This window comes from Colletotrichum navitas (genome assembly GCF_030913465.1).
Source record: "Colletotrichum navitas strain CBS 125086 chromosome Unknown LY79scaffold_94, whole genome shotgun sequence".
Classification (NCBI taxonomy): domain Eukaryota; kingdom Fungi; phylum Ascomycota; class Sordariomycetes; order Glomerellales; family Glomerellaceae; genus Colletotrichum; species Colletotrichum navitas.
In genome coordinates this window covers 36,643-53,048 of record NW_026850640.1, presented here as the reverse complement: position 1 = coordinate 53,048, position 16,406 = coordinate 36,643, and the positions used below count along the sequence as shown (strand labels likewise).

General features: G+C 51.7%; 5 protein-coding genes across 5 annotated transcripts; 3 read left to right on the top strand and 2 right to left on the bottom strand.

The window, feature by feature from the left end:
* Positions 1-492: 492 nt before the first annotated feature.
* Positions 493-2,504, top strand: LY79DRAFT_653163 (uncharacterized protein; the record flags this gene model as incomplete). Its single annotated transcript, XM_060562591.1, has 4 exons — positions 493-782; positions 873-1,452; positions 1,507-2,344; positions 2,401-2,504. 4 exons carry the CDS (start codon positions 493-495, stop codon positions 2,436-2,438), a joined length of 1,746 nt encoding a protein of 581 aa, XP_060408945.1. The 3' UTR covers positions 2,439-2,504.
* Positions 2,505-3,120: 616 nt separating this feature from the next.
* On the bottom strand, positions 3,121-6,642 carry LY79DRAFT_593991 (family 35 glycosyl hydrolase; the record flags this gene model as incomplete). Its single annotated transcript, XM_060561632.1, has 10 exons — positions 3,121-4,421; positions 4,478-4,701; positions 4,763-4,954; positions 5,005-5,261; positions 5,313-5,447; positions 5,500-5,875; positions 5,935-6,050; positions 6,107-6,293; positions 6,351-6,427; positions 6,520-6,642. 10 exons carry the CDS (start codon positions 6,640-6,642, stop codon positions 3,121-3,123), a joined length of 2,988 nt encoding a protein of 995 aa, XP_060408944.1.
* A 498-nt stretch (positions 6,643-7,140) lies between these two features.
* Positions 7,141-7,771, top strand: LY79DRAFT_583725 (uncharacterized protein; the record flags this gene model as incomplete). The annotated part of the gene is made up of 2 exons (XM_060560353.1): positions 7,141-7,206; positions 7,451-7,771. 2 exons carry the CDS (start codon positions 7,141-7,143, stop codon positions 7,769-7,771), a joined length of 387 nt encoding a protein of 128 aa, XP_060408943.1.
* Positions 7,772-8,695: 924 nt separating this feature from the next.
* LY79DRAFT_641557 (BNR/Asp-box repeat protein) lies at positions 8,696-10,371 on the bottom strand. The gene is made up of 2 exons (XM_060562349.1): positions 9,830-10,371; positions 8,696-9,768 (listed from the first exon to the last, which is right to left on the bottom strand). The coding sequence occupies exons 1-2, from the start codon at positions 10,348-10,350 to the stop codon at positions 9,150-9,152; spliced, it is 1,140 nt and encodes a 379-aa protein (XP_060408942.1). The 5' UTR covers positions 10,351-10,371; the 3' UTR covers positions 8,696-9,149.
* A 1,847-nt stretch (positions 10,372-12,218) lies between these two features.
* Positions 12,219-13,922, top strand: LY79DRAFT_568799 (cutinase). The gene is made up of 2 exons (XM_060558994.1): positions 12,219-12,951; positions 13,045-13,922. Exons 1-2 carry the CDS (start codon positions 12,552-12,554, stop codon positions 13,605-13,607), a joined length of 963 nt encoding a protein of 320 aa, XP_060408941.1. The 5' UTR covers positions 12,219-12,551; the 3' UTR covers positions 13,608-13,922.
* Positions 13,923-16,406: the final 2,484 nt, after the last annotated feature.

Here is a 16,406-nt window from a genome sequence, read left to right as displayed (position 1 = left end):
TTCTTGAAGCCTCGCACCACCAAACGTTTATGTCTACCCAAGCTTCCTCCATTGAAGCCAGGCATGCTCTCCTCGCTGCTTTGGTTTGCCGACCTGATGTTGATATCAGGCATTGCATTTCAACTGGACAAGGCAGTCTAGACAGCATCCTGTCTTGCCTCCACCTTTTTCCCTCTTCACCTCGTCAGCGCCACTGCCTCTGTCTTGTCTCCCAGCATCACGTCTCCCTCCTCCGGCTTCCGCTTTTTCTTGGTTCGAGGCGCATTTCGTCACGTCGAACCCGAATTTGTTTTCTTCCTGAGAATAAGGCTAATCATAGTGTTGACGTCGAGAGCTATCTTTGTGTTTTCTTGCCTTGCTTTGCTATCTACTTTTCTTTGAATCTTTGCCCTGCATACGTTTTGAGTAGTACCTTGGGCTTCGGCGCTTTATTTATTTTTTATTCTTCTTCTTCTTTATAACCCACCTCTAACCCCTCTCTATAACCAAGCCATGTCATCATCTTCCAACATGGAAGACTTTGGGAAGCTCTCTGTAAGCGAGCGCAAGATCGTCGTCGGTATTGACTTTGGAACAACATATTCTGGTGTTGCTTGGGCTGAGACCCAGCGTCCCGATCGACGGACTGCAATCACTACATGGCCCATCAGCAGAAATGTCCTTGAAGGCGAATCTTCCGACAAGGTTCCTACCAAGCTCAGATATGTTGGCGACGAGGTCCAGTGGGGCTTCTCCATCCCCATCACCGCACCTCAGGATGAAGTCATTGAATGGTTCAAGCTGTAAGTGTCTCCTGTCTTTGTCCGTGTCTAATTTCGCTGTCCTTCAGGAGGAAATGACTAGTCAGAATCACTTAGCTTACATTTTACCAGGGACCTCGACCCCTCTCTCCAGAGCATGGGTCAAGCCGTCTCTGCAGAGGGCAGGGGAGGTCGGAATGTAGACAAATTGGTGACTGATTACATCTCGGCTCTCGGTAACCATCTAAGGTATACCCTGAGAGAGAAACTTGGCGAGCAAGTCGTTAAGACCACTCCTCTCGAGTTCGTCGTCACCGTCCCTGCCATCTGGTCGGACCTCGCCAAGGATAAGACCAGGCAGGCCTGCCAAAAAGCCACGGGTCTGACTGCCGTCGCTCCTATTCACTTAGTTTCGGAACCTGAGGCCGCTGCTATATATGCTCTCCACGGCCTGGATCCTCATGGTCTCAGTGTTGACGACACTGTTGTGGTTGTCGATGCGGGAGGTGGTACCGTTGACTTGATATCCTACACCATCACAAGTCTGAAGCCCATCCTCGAGGTTCAAGAAGCCGCTCCGGGATCAGGTGCTTTGTGCGGCTCCACGTTCCTCAACATGCGTTTTGCCAAGTTCTTGAAGGCAAAGCTTGGAAAAGAAGAGGGCTTCGACGATGATATCATGGCCGAGGCCATGGAGCAGTTCGAGAAGAAGGTGAGTTTCCGCCAAACAATTAATTGATCTATCCTTTGTATTCATCTTCTACAGGTCAAGCGACAATTTACCCTCGGCGCTGCCCCTGATGACACCTACACTATTCCTGTGGGAGGCTTGGGGAACAACAAGGAGCTAGGGATCAGCCGTGGCCGATTTTCCTTGAAGGCCTCAGATCTCCAGACGATTTTCGAACCTGTTGTGCTTGAATGCATCAAACTTGTGAAGGACCAGATCACTGCCAGCAATGTCCCAATTCGTGCCATCCTCCTGGTTGGCGGGTTTGGAGCCTCTAACTACCTCAAGGAGCGTTTGCGCAACGCCATCGACAAGAGCATCCAGATCATGCAGCCACCAAACGCATGGCAAGCCGTGGTCCAGGGAGCTGTCATGAAGGGTCTAGCGCAAGTGTCCCCTGAGCACCTCACGCAAGTAAGAATCCAGAACCGGAAGGCTCGTAAGCATTACGGAACCGAATGGCGTACAAAGTATGATGTCAAGCTTCACAAGAATCTGGAACAGAAGCGGCACTGGTGCGGCCTCGATGGTTGCTACAAAGTGTACACCATGGAGTGGTTCATCCAGCGCGGCGATAACGTCTCTGAGAACGAGCCCTTTTACACGTCGTTTGTGTGGACAGGTTTGGTAAGCCAGGGTCGAATCAAGAAGATTAAGATGGATATCTATGCCGACCGAACTCCACGATCCGCCCCCGTCGCTCGCGATGACAACGTTTCCATGCTAGTACACATAGAGGCCGATGTCAGCCATATCCCGGAGAATATGCTTGCCCGTCGCCGGGGTCTTGATGGACAATGGTATTATGAGCTGGGCTGCAAAATTGAGGCGGTTTATCTATCTGCGTCAACTGCTTATACCTTGATTTATAACAGTAAGTCGTCTCACATAAGCCGATATAGCATCTCATTACTTACTCACGGACAACAGACCAGCGGTACAGCACTGTTACTGCCGAATATGTCTGACACTGGCAAGCGCTGAGTTAGGTAGGAATAACATAGGGACGTTCGTGCTGGGTATGATGTCGCGAGGGTAAAGCTAGCAATAGGGTGAGCGCGTTATATATGGTCGATTTTTGTATGTATCGCAGTCGAGCGCTGTTAATTTCATGGACTTGTAACATGCACCAACCTTCATCAGAGCTGTGGTTTCTTCTATGTCCACCAACTATCCCGAGAAAAGAAACGATCCGCACTCCCTAGAGCAGAATAGAGAACGGGGTAGCCATGTCCAGAACTGACATGCAGCCGAGCAGGAGGTTGTGGGACGTCGCTGATTCCCGTGGGAGTAGACACCGTTAGGTGTGACGTAAACGCAGAGGATTTACTCAGAAAATCGAGAAGCTCACCAAGCTGCTCGTGTAAAGTTTTAAGGGTGCAGGAAGCCCAAATTCAGTACTTGAGGCACAATTTCTTTATCACATGAAACTGAGACAAAACATACCAGTAGCTGATACCATGATGAAGGGAGAAAACCCAAATTGCACTTTCTGAATATATATCTGCCGGGTGAAGAATTGTGCGACAACCCACTGTCCACCTCAAGAACAATTAAGAGCCAGTCTTCTCAGACAATCAAGACTGGAGTAGATACATTCAGGCCGTTTCCTAACGATGGAAGCGCAGTTTATGGTATGAATCTCAGCATTCAGTATGCCCCATCCCTTTTGGTCCACTTCGGCTGCGGCGCTGGCTCAACCTTTCCAAAGCCAGTCGCGCTGACCATGCCGACCTCCCACTCAAGACCCTCGATCTTGGCGCCGCCCTCCTCCATGGCCCAGAGAGTGATGCCGAGGTGGTTTGAACCCTGGTAGTTGAGGATGCCCTCGGGCACGGGAAAGCGAGTTTGCGGCCCGACGTGGTGCACAAACTTGCCAAATTGGTACCCGTTGACGAAGATCTGGGCGCGGTAGGCGGACGCAGTGGTGTTGGCAAACGTCAAGGACAGGGGGATGTCGAAGCCGGCGGGGAGGTCGAGGTCGAACGTTGTCGAGTAGTAGGCGATGCCGGCTGCGTCGATCCCGACAGTGGGACCCTCGCTGGCCTCCCAGGACTCCGAGGGGGGCTCGGGCCAGTGGTACCCCTGACGCTCGGCGAAAAGGCCGCCTTCGTTGAGGGGGCCGCGCTCCCTGTCGGCGTAGTTCTCGCCGCCGAAGTTACCGGTGATCTTCCACCTGATGTCGGACTGCCCGTGGCCGGAGAGTTCGTAGTCGAGGATGCCGCGGGGGTTCTTCTGCTGCTCCTCGCCGACGACCCAGTTTGCGTTTAGGCCCATGTGGTCAACGACGACCGTGAAAACGTACTCTCTGTCCTTGGTCAGCTTGGGCAGCGTGAAGGTGCTGTTGCGGCCGGGCGTGACGGCGTCCCCAACCCAAGAGCCGACGAACTCGCCGCCCAACCAGACAGAGGCGCCGTACGCGTTGCCTCCCTGCGTCGTGATGTTGAAGGTCGACTCCTCGCCGTTAGCTTTGAAGCGGCCGCGGTACAGCAGCGAGCCGGTGTGGTAGCCGTAATCGCCCCCGTACAAGCTGACTGGCGTCTTGAGCGGGTGGGCGGTGTTGTACGTCTCTCCGAGGTCGGCGTCGGTCCAAAGCTCATCCGAGTAGCCGGGCTTGATCTCGGGCAGGCTGTCGATGTACTTCCAGCTCATCTGGCTCAGGGAAGGGAGCTTTATCTCGGGGACAGCAAAATCGACAGTCGCGGTGACGACGCCGTGTTCGTCCTGCTCAAAGTCAAGAGACTTGCCGTTGAAGCTCAAGCTCTTGAGCGGGGTCGGGGCGCCACCGACGACTTCGATCGTGGTGGTGCTGTTGACGTCGCCGGAAAAGCTCAGAGAGTCGCCGCCGACTGCAACGTTGCGGATGAGGTAGCCGGCCTTGACGATCACGTCGGAGGTGGCGAAGTCGCCGACTGCCGGAGGGACCCAGAACTTGTAGGCCTCGTTGCGGGCTAAGGGCGTGTTAGTCACACAGTTGATACATTCTTAATTATTGTTGGTGACACACTCAAAAGATAGACGTAGAGGTTTCCCTGGACGCGAACAACCTTGCGCTCGTCCGAAACGGCCCACCCGAGGACGGTGTAGCCGTCTCTCTGCTCGATAGTGACATCGGAGCCCTGAATGACGTTCTCGTCGGTCAAATCGGCCTCCTCGCCCTCGACGGCCAATTCGTGGTGCTCGCCAGGGCCGCCGTAGACAACGAGGACGGTCTTGTCCTCGTATTTCTTCCTAAAAGAAATGGCATAAGCAGAAAGGCCTCCGACCAATATGGTTTGTGGGGATCACCAACCAGGTGAATATTTCGGCCGTGGAGTACACCAGGTTCTTGTCGCCAACGGGGTAGTCGCTGACGTGGATTTTGGAGTCTCTCCTGGTCAAATAGAGGCTGTCGCTGAGCTGGGGCACTTCGAGTTCCCCGTAGCCAACAGTCTTTACCTTCAGTTTATAAGACACTGTCTCGACGGAGTCGTATTGGGTGTGTCTGCTGTAACGTCAGAAGGCGTCTACCAATAGACAACACCGGAAACGGACCTTGCAATGTAGAACTTGGTCGAGTTGGTCGTAGCAGGGGTGACGGTGATTGCATCGTTGTTCGTCCATTCGAGAGAAGAGTTGTGTCGGTCAGCCGCAAGATAGGCGGGGGATACGTGGAGGAAGTTGGACTGTAGCTTGGTCTCGCTGTACTTCTCACGGTTGACGAGACGCTCTTCACTAATTTGTGCTCCATAGTCATAAGAGGTGTAACCGTCAGAGTGGCCAAGATTGCCCCAGTTGGTACCACCCCAAGTCTATCCAGCGTCAGACAGGCATAGCGAATCCAATTGACATGCTCAACTGACCATGTAGATGTTGAAGATGGTGACTCCAACGGCGTAGTTGTTCTTGTAAAGAACACGCTCAAACTCATGATTCAGGAGTGCTGCGCAGTACTCAAACCCGGCACCGCCCCACGGCTGGAAACCACCACCTTGGAACTGCAAGCGATTAGTACCATGTTTTGGGTGGTGCAGCTAGTCCATACAATACCTCGACGATGGTATAAGGGGTAGTCGGCGCAAGCTTGTTATGATTAGCAAGCCAGTCAGTCGGGAGGCCGTTCGCGGGCCAAACAGTGGGATTCCAGCAGTCAAAGCCCAAGGGGTAGGCATTGTGGCCGTAAATGTCGACTTTGGCCGGGGTCAAGGCAGTGATGGCCCCAATCTGCTGGGCTTCGTTATTGACGTAAGGGACGACGACGCCCTGGCTACGGAACTGGTTGTCGACGTATTTCCAATAGTCGTAGTCCGGGAACGGGTACGGGTCGATGGCTGAATTGTACTCATTCTCCATCTGGAAGAGGACGACAGGGCCGCCGTTGGTGATCTGCGCTTTGGCAATGGTGCTGCCAAGGGTAGCTGTGTAGCTGGTTTTTTATTCTTCGGTCAGCGGATGCCCGACGGCGTAGCCCTTCTCCTTTCTTACTTTTCAGTGGCCTTAAGGTAGGCCTCGTCGTTGCTTCGCAGGACTCCCTGGACTCGTTGAAGCCAACCTGGAAAGCCACCTCCGCTGACTTCGGCGTTTATGTACGGCCCGGGACGCTGGAGGAAATATTAAATCATCGTCATGCCCGGCATCTCTCGTCTGTGGGACTCACGGCAAATAGGTAGAGACCAGCCTTTTCGGCGGCTTCGAAGAGAGGCTCGAGAGCGAAAATGCCCTCGGCGCGGACCTCTCCCGGCTTGGCCTCGAGCAGCGCCCAGTTCACGTAGAACGAAACGGAGTTGTATCCGGCAGCCTTGATCTTTTGGAGGATGTCAAGCCAGAGTGACGGAACAGGCATCCTATTGACAGCCGTTAATTTCCATTTGGAACAGTGCAGTCCAGAATGGTAGATTTACCTGAAGGCATGGAACTCGGCACTGAAAATCATCAGCCTCTTGCCGTTGATGAACAAGCTCTTGTCATCCCAAGTAACCTATGTTATCTTAGAACGTTGTCCTTACTTCGAGACGAGCCAAGGTTCAAGTCGGACACTCAATCCGGCGTCCGACTGTCCGGGATACCTACGATGTCTTGCTGTCTTCCATTGAGAAGCTTGATGCCTGCATCAATGGACCTGGCACCGACACCGACACCGTCGAACCAGGCCAGAGACAACAGGGCAAGAGATTTGACGCGAGATAGCAACATTTTGCTCGAAACAAGGCACTACGATCAGAACCCAGTCTCGATGATGACGACGTTGTCAATAGAAAGTAAGCCTGGACCATCCGGGACTCCCTAGAGCCAGGAACCAGTGTCTTTTTGACATGAACGACATGCACACGATCTTTCCAGGCGTTGGACCGAAACGCCACCATCGGCAGGCACATCGGCAGGCAGGTCGCCCCGCAGCGGCGGAATTATCGGCATTACTGCATCGTGAATGGTCGGCGTACATCAGGCACTACATCGCCTTTCGCCTGCGATCTCACCCCAGCAGGCTTCCCCTCTTTCTGCGGCAGTCTAACTCTCTTTCTACGGCAGTCTACCTGGGCACCTGTGCTCATAGGTACACAGAAACGAACATGAAATGACGTGCGAGATGCGTGCCACTGTTGTATGTGAAGAGAGGCGGGGGGCAGTCGTTGGATATCCAACCGAACCCCTGTCCATCCTCCCCGCTCGAAAGCCCCGCGTTTCCCCACAATGGCCTGCGTTTGCCAGGAACGCCCAGGAACGCATCAAGAATTCGGTCCATACAATCGGGTACAGGTAGAATGCCAGAGCGCTTTGGTCGGCGGCCAGTGGATTAAGCCTATTTCGGAATGCATTATGTCAGCGCCAGCAAGAAATCGCCCACAACAACATTCTGACTTAACTGACCAATAAGAAGGCCAGGATTCAGAGAGTTGCGTAAAGTTAAAAACTCTTCGGATTTAAGCAATTCAAAGTCAAGGCAAAATAGAAACAGCTGCAATTATTTCAAAAACTTGTTATATCACGTGACTAATTCAAGGCCCAAGTTAACCCTGCCTATAGTGCCTATAGTGCCCATAGTGCCCATAGTACCTATATTGCTGTAACGGCTGCGGCGACGGTGGCACCAACGCGGGCATCGTGGGCGTCTGTTGGCGATGGTGGATTTGCGGCAAAAAGGGCGTTTTTCGCATGGGTTACGGACGTGGGCAGTGGTGGCCGTGGCGGTGGCAGTGGCGGTGGTGGCAGTGCCTTCCAAAATAGGCTTAACCCACTGGCCGCCGACCAAATCGCTCTGGCATTCTACCTGTACCCATACAATCAATGGGTGAAGCAAAGTCTAGTAAAGACGGCAAAATAGACAAGACATATCGCTGGCTTCCACTTTTCTCTATTGGAATACCTCACACACGTTTACTTGGTGACTGCAATGAGCTATCCGGATTTAGACACACTTGGCCACTGTTTTGCCAGTCTCGGGTATCCACTTCATTTTTGTCTGCTAGCTGTTGTTGCTAGCTGACTTTCTTCCTTCTTGATCACTGTTGGTAGCAATATCCCATCGGGCGCGAACGGACCTCACTAACCCCGAGGTGGATCACCCTCCACTTTTACCCCTCACTTTCGGAGATACATAGTAGTAACAATACCTTTGTCGGGATATTCATCACCGGTGGAGGGTGGGGCCGATCCGAGGTCACGTGACTAACCTTGGCGGCTCACTCACTTACACCTCCACGAATATCCACGGCAGCTGCCAACTTTGAACTTCTTCATCATCATACCTCTTTCGCATCAATATTAATATACGCTATTTTTTGCCTCTGGTCGACCACCAACCCTGTGATACCAACAACCTTGTTTTAGAATGCTATTTTATTAGCAACTACCACTAATTTCAACGTTATCACTGACATTATCATCAAAATCACAATGTCTTCTGATTTAGATACCTCTATTTACAGCACTATTCACGTAGAGATCTTGCTAAAGGACCTTGCTGTTGCCTGCCCAGATAACTATTGCCTAGAGCGGTGTAATAACGCAACAGTCTAGCCTAATAAAGTGTCGTGAAGCTGGGACAGCTTCGTGTGGCTGGTTCCAGTTAGAGACGCCACGAAGTGGCGCCTCCAACCGATAAGACCCACATTAGGAAGAGTATTTCTAGGCGATATTTCTCTCGTACTTAGACTTAGGAAAATCAACTACTTCTCTTCATAAACGTAAAGACGCTGCGGTTCATCACATAAAGGATCTAGTAAGGCTACTTAGACTATAACATACTGTTATATAAAGGTAAAGATTACTAGTACCTTTGGCATAGGCAAAACGCTATATTAATAGAAGTACCTTGAAACTATTGGCTTTTGGCGTTAATTGCTGTGGCCTGATTTGCCCCTACCCCTCACCGGGGTTAGTGAGGTCTGTTTGCGCCCGATGGGATACGCATATATTGCTCTGTCCATTGCATCGCGCCTCCACAGCTTGAGACCCAGAAAAAGTATTACATCAATGACCGCATATTTCAAGAGGATATCATGGTAAGTCCCTTTGATTCTTTTTCAGTATTACGTAGCTCCAAAGTTACAGGTACCACCGCACTGTCACTAACACACTCAACAGCATGAATAACCTTGAATAATCACAAATAAATTCTTTATTATGCCCTTTATAAACCATAATAAACGCCCCTCTAAGCGGAGAGTATACTTAACAATATTTGATATTTTTAAAAATAATTATGCTTGCTTGAGGCCGAGGAGATTGCTAAGTTTGAGCACGCTGACGGTGACTTTATTTGTAGTACTAGGAGGCAAAACACCAGCTCCCATAATGATCAGGTAATCAGGGTCCTCCTCGAACACACGCACATTGCGCGTGTAGGCGCCGGGTTCGGGGGAGTCGTAGGCTACCCAAGCGTCGGGTTCACCGCCACGGCGGTTGATAAAGAGAGGAGCGGTGTTGCTACTGACGATAATTGTGCCGTTACAGCCACCGACGGGAGACCAGACGACATTGGGGCTGTTAATAGGGAAGACACCGCCGTTGGTGCTCTTGATATAATGGTCGGGAGCATCCGCGAACTTGCGGGGGTCCTTGGCGATTCGGTAGTAGATGGGGAACGAGTAGGGAGTGATAATGTCGGCACCGCCGTATTCAAATGTGTACATATAGTCGCCGTTGGCTAGCTGGGTGATGAATGGCATGCCGGGGCGGTCGGTGTACCTTGGGTAGGTTACGTCGATGACGACGTCTGACCAATTCTTAAGGTCTTTGGTCGTCTGATGGGAGATTTCTTGCCCATGCTCAGACGAGCGTTGGTCGGCGTAGTACAGAATCAGGTCATCCTCGAAGATACTAGGATGTAAGTCAGTAACTCCGTCCAGTAGACCAGTCATCCAGAACGTCGTAGTCTTACAGAATGAATGGTTCCCACACCGGGGTCTCCTCATTGTTAGGAATGGCACGGCCGCCACGCGCAACGTGGGAGAGGAACTCCCAGGTGCGACCCTTGTCCCGCGAAGCATACAGGTCGATTTGGGTCTCGCTGAGGTCGGTGGGGATGCTGTTCCCAGCCAGGAGAATGGTCCCGACAGGAAAGCCAGCAAAGTCCTGCCGTAGCTCATACAGGAAAGGCTGGTAGCGCAGGCCCCAGTTGTTGACTTGGTCGTGGACCTGGCCGACCTCTTCCCATGTAAGGCCGCCGTCGAGGGACTCGTAGATTGGAAACCAGACCAGGGGGGGCTCCGGGGAGTAGTTCTCCCAAGTAGCGAGAAGACGGCCGTCGATGAGCTGGACGGTACGAGGATATAGGACGCGAGGGTCAGTGTAGTTGTCGGGTGGCTGGAAGATGAGGTTTCGCTCAAAAGTCTCGAGGCCGGACGCGATGCCGCACGTAAGAGCACCGACAGCGGCAATGAGGGCGGAGCGGATTATCATGTTGGCGACCTGAACTCGACGACCGCCGTAGGGTATGACACGTCTGACGGACGAAGCGGACGAACAAGACAGATCCTCCCCAGACTGAGACGATGGGGCCTCTTATATGATAGCACTGAATATTGCATCCCTAGTCACCAGGCCCATTCCCCTGGTATCAAATGCGTTACTACATTGGCGTTGTTGACTATACCAAGATGGCGCGATGTGACATGGCCTGAACTAGCAGTGTAGCTCCACCTCGAGGCTCGGTTACCTCGGTAGCCATGTGGTGATGACCTGTAATCTGTTTCTCCACCATCGTAATTCTTCCCAACTGGAGAAGAAGCCTGGGGAAAGCCATACGACAAACAGTCAAGGCCTTAGTGCCGTGTATTGTCAGACGCGTATCGAGGATGAATGTACCGGGACCAGTTCTGCACAAGAGAACTATTGTCACGAGGTGAACGAAGCCACGATTGTAGCATAGCAATCATGGATCCTTTTTTGTGCCTCATTCTATTCGTCGCAACTATTGAGTTTGGATATGCGCGCCAAACGAACAGCTCTCTCAGAAGAATGACGCATGAGCCCCACTGAGATGCCTATCATAAACGAGTCTGGGATCGTGAGGGCCGCCGGTGCAATGTTATATCGAACCCATGCTGGAAACCCCCAGGCTCCCAAGTTGTCTGTGGGGTTCGTGCGGGGAAAATGGAGTCAGGTATCCGTACTGGGTGTTCGTGGCTGGATGTCAGAGATGCGCACCAATTGTATCGGCGAACTGTCTGATCGTGGAGTTCATCCTTTGCCGTGCTGGCTTGTTCTTTAATTCCATGATTGACGAGCTGGTAATTACCAACAAAGTGTAGGACCAAGCTAAGGATTACCGCATGTACTGTTCTAGTCAAGACAAACAATAGATTCTTAAACACAGAGTATGCCCGTTTGTGAGGAGTCGAGAAGAGTCCGAAATGATGAATAATACTGCCCAGAGCTCAGATCCACGGGTCAACAACCGTGATGGGCCAAGCAGGTGAATCTCAATGTGTGTACGGATATGTATCTCGTATCTACAAGAGTGGGCTGCTGCAGAGTGTGGAGCTCTATGGAGCTCTAAGGATGGCCTCCATGCTGACTCATCCCATCCTACCACGTGACACCATTTGCTTTCCATTGGACTCATATTCACACATATCGTTCTGCCACAGTTCTTGATATACATTAAAGTCTATGTAGATGTAGCAATCAAAAGCTATCTGGCTTGCAACAGAACGCAAACACTGTGGTTGATGCGTTACAACCACTCGTTCGATAGGTAGACGAAATGTCCCAAAGGCTTGAAGAGACTATCACAAGAGAAGACAAAATGACGCAATGTTCATACATGTGTTGGAATCATTTTACCCGACTTATTTCTTTGGTATCAGTTAGTTGTTGATGCTCAATTCATGGGAGTCAACAGGGGGCCATTGGGTGCAGAAGCTATGGTGTTCGCTTATGTTTTTCTTTCTTGGCAAACCAGCTTAAATCTTGAGAGACGACTAAGCAAAATGGCCACCCATGGAGGAACTGCAGGGAAAAAACCTACCTAAGAGGCTGGGCGAAGGGGGGGTTGGGGGGTTGTTTAAGTGGCCATACCATACAAGGTGATAAGAAGTTAGTAAGACGTACGGCCACATTCAGTCAAAGGGATACAATATGCCTGTTTGGCTATGTGCTAAAAGTCAAGTGACCGACCTGTCATTCAGATAACGGTCGAGTGCATGGAAGGATTGGAACTTGGCGAAGCACTAACTAATTACTGCATGGATTCTCGTATTCCCCCGCTCGACAACCGTTGATATATGCAAGACACCCCTGCGAATGACAGCATGCGGTCATGGCATCGACTATTCTGGAAATCAGACCCCGGTGCTGCCTACGATGAACATACGCTCAAGACACCGATACAGTTGGCAGCGTAAGACTTGTCATTCCATGCAGCGATGTTGGACCGACCTAACAGATTTTGAGGTTGAATACGAAAAGAGACGCAGGGTAATATTCTGCGATAACGAGACGCATAAAAAGACTTCGTATTCCCCGCTCCCCGTTTCTTTTGCGTCGCCTCCCAGAAACTCTGCTATATGCGTTGAATTTGTCGTAACCATAAGACGTTTTGCTTTTTCTAGCGGCGTTGATAATAAACATCATAATAATAATCAGCCCAGTCAGCCGCCATGTTGTCTCCTAAGGCCGCCGCGGCCTTCTTCAACCTGTTCCTCCTGGTCTCCGCGGCTCCGTGGAAGCGGCAGTCGGACGGCATCGGGTCATGTACCGATCTCCACATCTTTCTCGGCCGCGGGTGGAACGAAGCCTACCCCGGCCGACAGCAGATCCTCTACGACGCAACTTGTAACGGCCTCGCCAGCTGCGACTACGAAGATATCCGGTACGACGCAACCAACACCGGCTCCGTCGAGTCGGGCCGTGCCTCCGGTATCTCTCAGCTACAGGCGTACACTCGGCGCTGTCCCAATTCCAGGATCGCTCTGAGCGGGTACAGCCAAGGAGCTAATGTTATAGCGGACATGCTTGCTGATTCCGGACTAAGCCCGAGTGCTGCTCCCGCGAACCAGGGTAAGTGATACCTTCATAGCACTTTCAATGAGGAAAGATTTGAGGTGGGGTGATGTTACATAAAAACCAGCTAACCATTGCTTGTGAAAATAGTCTGCGCCGCTCTCCTTTTCGGCGACCCAAACCACGTCCCCAACCAGAGCTACAATGTCGGGGGCGGCGCCGGGTTCACGGGCAAGTGGCCCCGATCCCAGTCCTCTGCCAATAGCTTGAACAATTTCGCTGGGGTCTTGCGCTCGTGGTGTAACGTTGATGACCCCGTCTGCGCGTCTAACTCCGGCCAGGACGGCGGCGAGCTCGCGCACACCAACTACTTCCAGGTCTACACCAACGAAGCCGCATCGTTCATCAGGGAGAAGTGCGCCGGCTCGCAACCGTCGCCGGACCCACCCGGTGGCGGTTCCGTCTGTGTTGCCGGCACGGTCAAAGCTGGCCTGACAGAGAATTACACGGGCCTCTGTAACTTTGCGTGTAGCTATGGCTACTGCCCAAGCGACCAGTGTGAATGCACGGCCTTTGGTCAGCCGGCACCAAACCCTGGAGGCGACGGACGGGACGGTTGCCCTGCCGGCGGTCTGGACGAAAGCTACAAGGGGCTTTGCAGCTTCAGCTGTAGCCGAGGCTACTGCCCCCCGGGAGCATGCGTTTATTGCTAAGTGGTTGGGGACATAGTCCGGATATACGGTCATCATAATAGTGTGCATCCAGACGTGGTCAGGCATGCATATGTAGCCTGTCAAGGCATCATCTAATCAAGTAATATGCAGTCTATCAAGAGAAGCTTGCTGTTGTATGCGTTCTTTATTTTCTATTCTTTCATGGTCCTTGAAGTGAAAAGACGCCCACCCTGCAAGAAGTAATTACGTCACTAGGTGCAGGATAATTAATTAGCAGGAGGTGGGTGAGGCGACTCACTCTAAGCGGCAACAGTGCTTCTTATCCTCCAGCCTTAGGAGTTATGTAGTCCTGGTCTCCGAGCTTTCAGTTTCCGGCCTGGCCATGGTGGGGCCAGTCAGTACGGCAGCCTGCAAGGCTTACTCCGTCAAAACCCAAGTGGATATTAAAAAAGCCACTTTTTGCTTATACAGCTACCCCCTTTTTTGATTGGTCCTTCTGCTTTGTTGCAAGCAATAGTATAATATAATTAGCTAAATAATATAGCTAGTACAGTAGGTAGGGGCTACTACTGTAGACGCCTGCCCACTGTTGCCAGCGCCTGCCCACTATTGCCAGCGCCTGCCCGCCTACCCACTGCTGCCAGCGCCTGCCCGCCTACCTACTGCTGCCAGCGCCTGCCCATTATTGCCAGCGCCTGCCCACTGCTGCCAGCACCTGCCCACTGTTGCCAGCGCCTGCCCACTATTGCCAGCGCCTGCCCGCCTACCCACTGCTGCCAGCGCCTGCCCGCCTACCTACTGCTGCCAGCGCCTGCCCGCCTACCCACTGCTGCCAGCGCCTGCCTGCCTGCCCACTGCTGCCAGCGCCTGCCCATTGTTGCCAGCGCCTGCCCGCCTGCCCATTGTTGCCAGCGCCTGCCCGCCTGCCCACTGTTACCAGCGCAAGGATCTAGGGTTGACTTTTTATGGGTCTTAATGCCTCACTAACTTATTAATGGTCTAAAAGCATAAAGCTATAGCTAATCAATCTAATATGATAGATAGATAAGTGGGGCGATAAGGATTTTCTCATAGCTCTAGGTACACCTGCCGTTTCTGTAACTAAGTTTTTGTTTTGACGGAGTAAGCCTTGCAGGCTGCCGTAAGTCAGGGTCAGCAGGGTGCTTACGCTGACATCACAACATCTCCGCTATGTACTACTTACCTACATACAACCCTTACCATCACTTTAATATGCATCACCATATCGACACTACACCCTTCAGTTGGCGCTGACGCTGCGCTGACGCTGCGCTGACTCTGACATTCCTGCCCTTCCTGACCTCCCGTTAACTATCATGTACCTTTTCACTGTATATCTCAACCTATGTCACAAGCATACAGCCACTTCGAGTAGGTGCTTTTGCGGGGGATTTACTGATTGGATTGCTGTATTGCACTTTAAATCAGGGCACTGGGTGAGGGCCCAAAAGCATCGTAAGATGCTTCTAGGACCAATATCTGGGGGAATACTGTACTGTAAAGGTAGCTAGATAGGCCGCGCGGGCGCCCTTTGCTACTGGGTTGGATCTTCCGGCGTTAAACAATACTACTGTTATTACTACTACTTCAAGCTTTCAGAGCTGTCCCCAGATGCGGTTGATGAGACCTTTCGCAAGAGACTGAAAGCAATTAAGACAAACTCTAGCTACCACTGGAAGTTCGAGTTCTCCCATCTCATATCAGTGGGGGAAGACGGAATGGCGTCAATTCTTGTCAGAGCCTTCACGATATGCGGTGCCGGCATGCTCCTATTCTATATTCATAGCTGCAACGCACGAGGTCAGCCTTTTCGCAAACGTCTCACAATAGATGTGCCCATGGCATCTCTCCTCCCCAGCGTACCTTTTGACTTTGGAGAACTCATAATCCGAGGCTGCTTTGAGGATCCAACTAAGCTATACAAGATTATTAGGCCAAGCTCCGATCTAGTATTACTTCCTGAGCGGTACGCTTCTGAGTCTGGGTCTTATGGGTATAAGAAATTTAGCTTCAGGTTGGTGATAAATGACTTTTGTAGTACGGTTGAGCTTGCTTTCTGTCGCTGTTGGCCGAGGAAGAAGGCTCTTTAGCATAGTAGGCCAGGTGTTCCCATTAATCTAGACTTCTTATGATAGTACATGTTATCGCATGAGGGGTGGGGAAATATCCCCTTATCGGGCCTTTGTCGGACGCCGAAGCTGTCACAACTTTGTACTGTTCACTCCAACCTGCAAGTTTGACAGTTCATATGATCTGCAAGACGGGATGTCACCTCATCGCAAGAGACTCCGCACAACTCCGCCCTGGGCAAACTTCCGGGTGTCGTCAAAGACCTTTAGACAATATATTCTCCTATTATAGGTACATCTATGATAGATCGGCCCTAGTCTGTGGCGCCGGCGTATGGCAGGTGCTCAAATGCTGGCTAGGAAACGGACCTATTAACCCCGGACAGCTTGCCAGTTCGAGGTATGGCGGCCGGCACTAACAACACCTTTTCTCCGACATGGGCTGCATTTCATTTAGAGATACCCCGGACTGCCTGTACAAGCTTAGATCCGGGGAAATTTATGCGGGTAGGCCCGTCTCGGTTGGAGGCACTTCGGCGTTGCTTGTTCTGTTATTACATTAGTTCAGCTTTTTGGCTGGTCGGTTGACCATTTGAAGCGACTCATGAAAGTCAGTGTCCAGCCAAAGAGTCAGTTATTAATGGACTGCAAGCTTCAAATGGTATAAAAGTAGCTTGTGCTGCCCTTGGGCCTTGTTAGGAGATAGTCCTCAACATCCATCGCAATACTCATTGAAACTTTAGTTCTG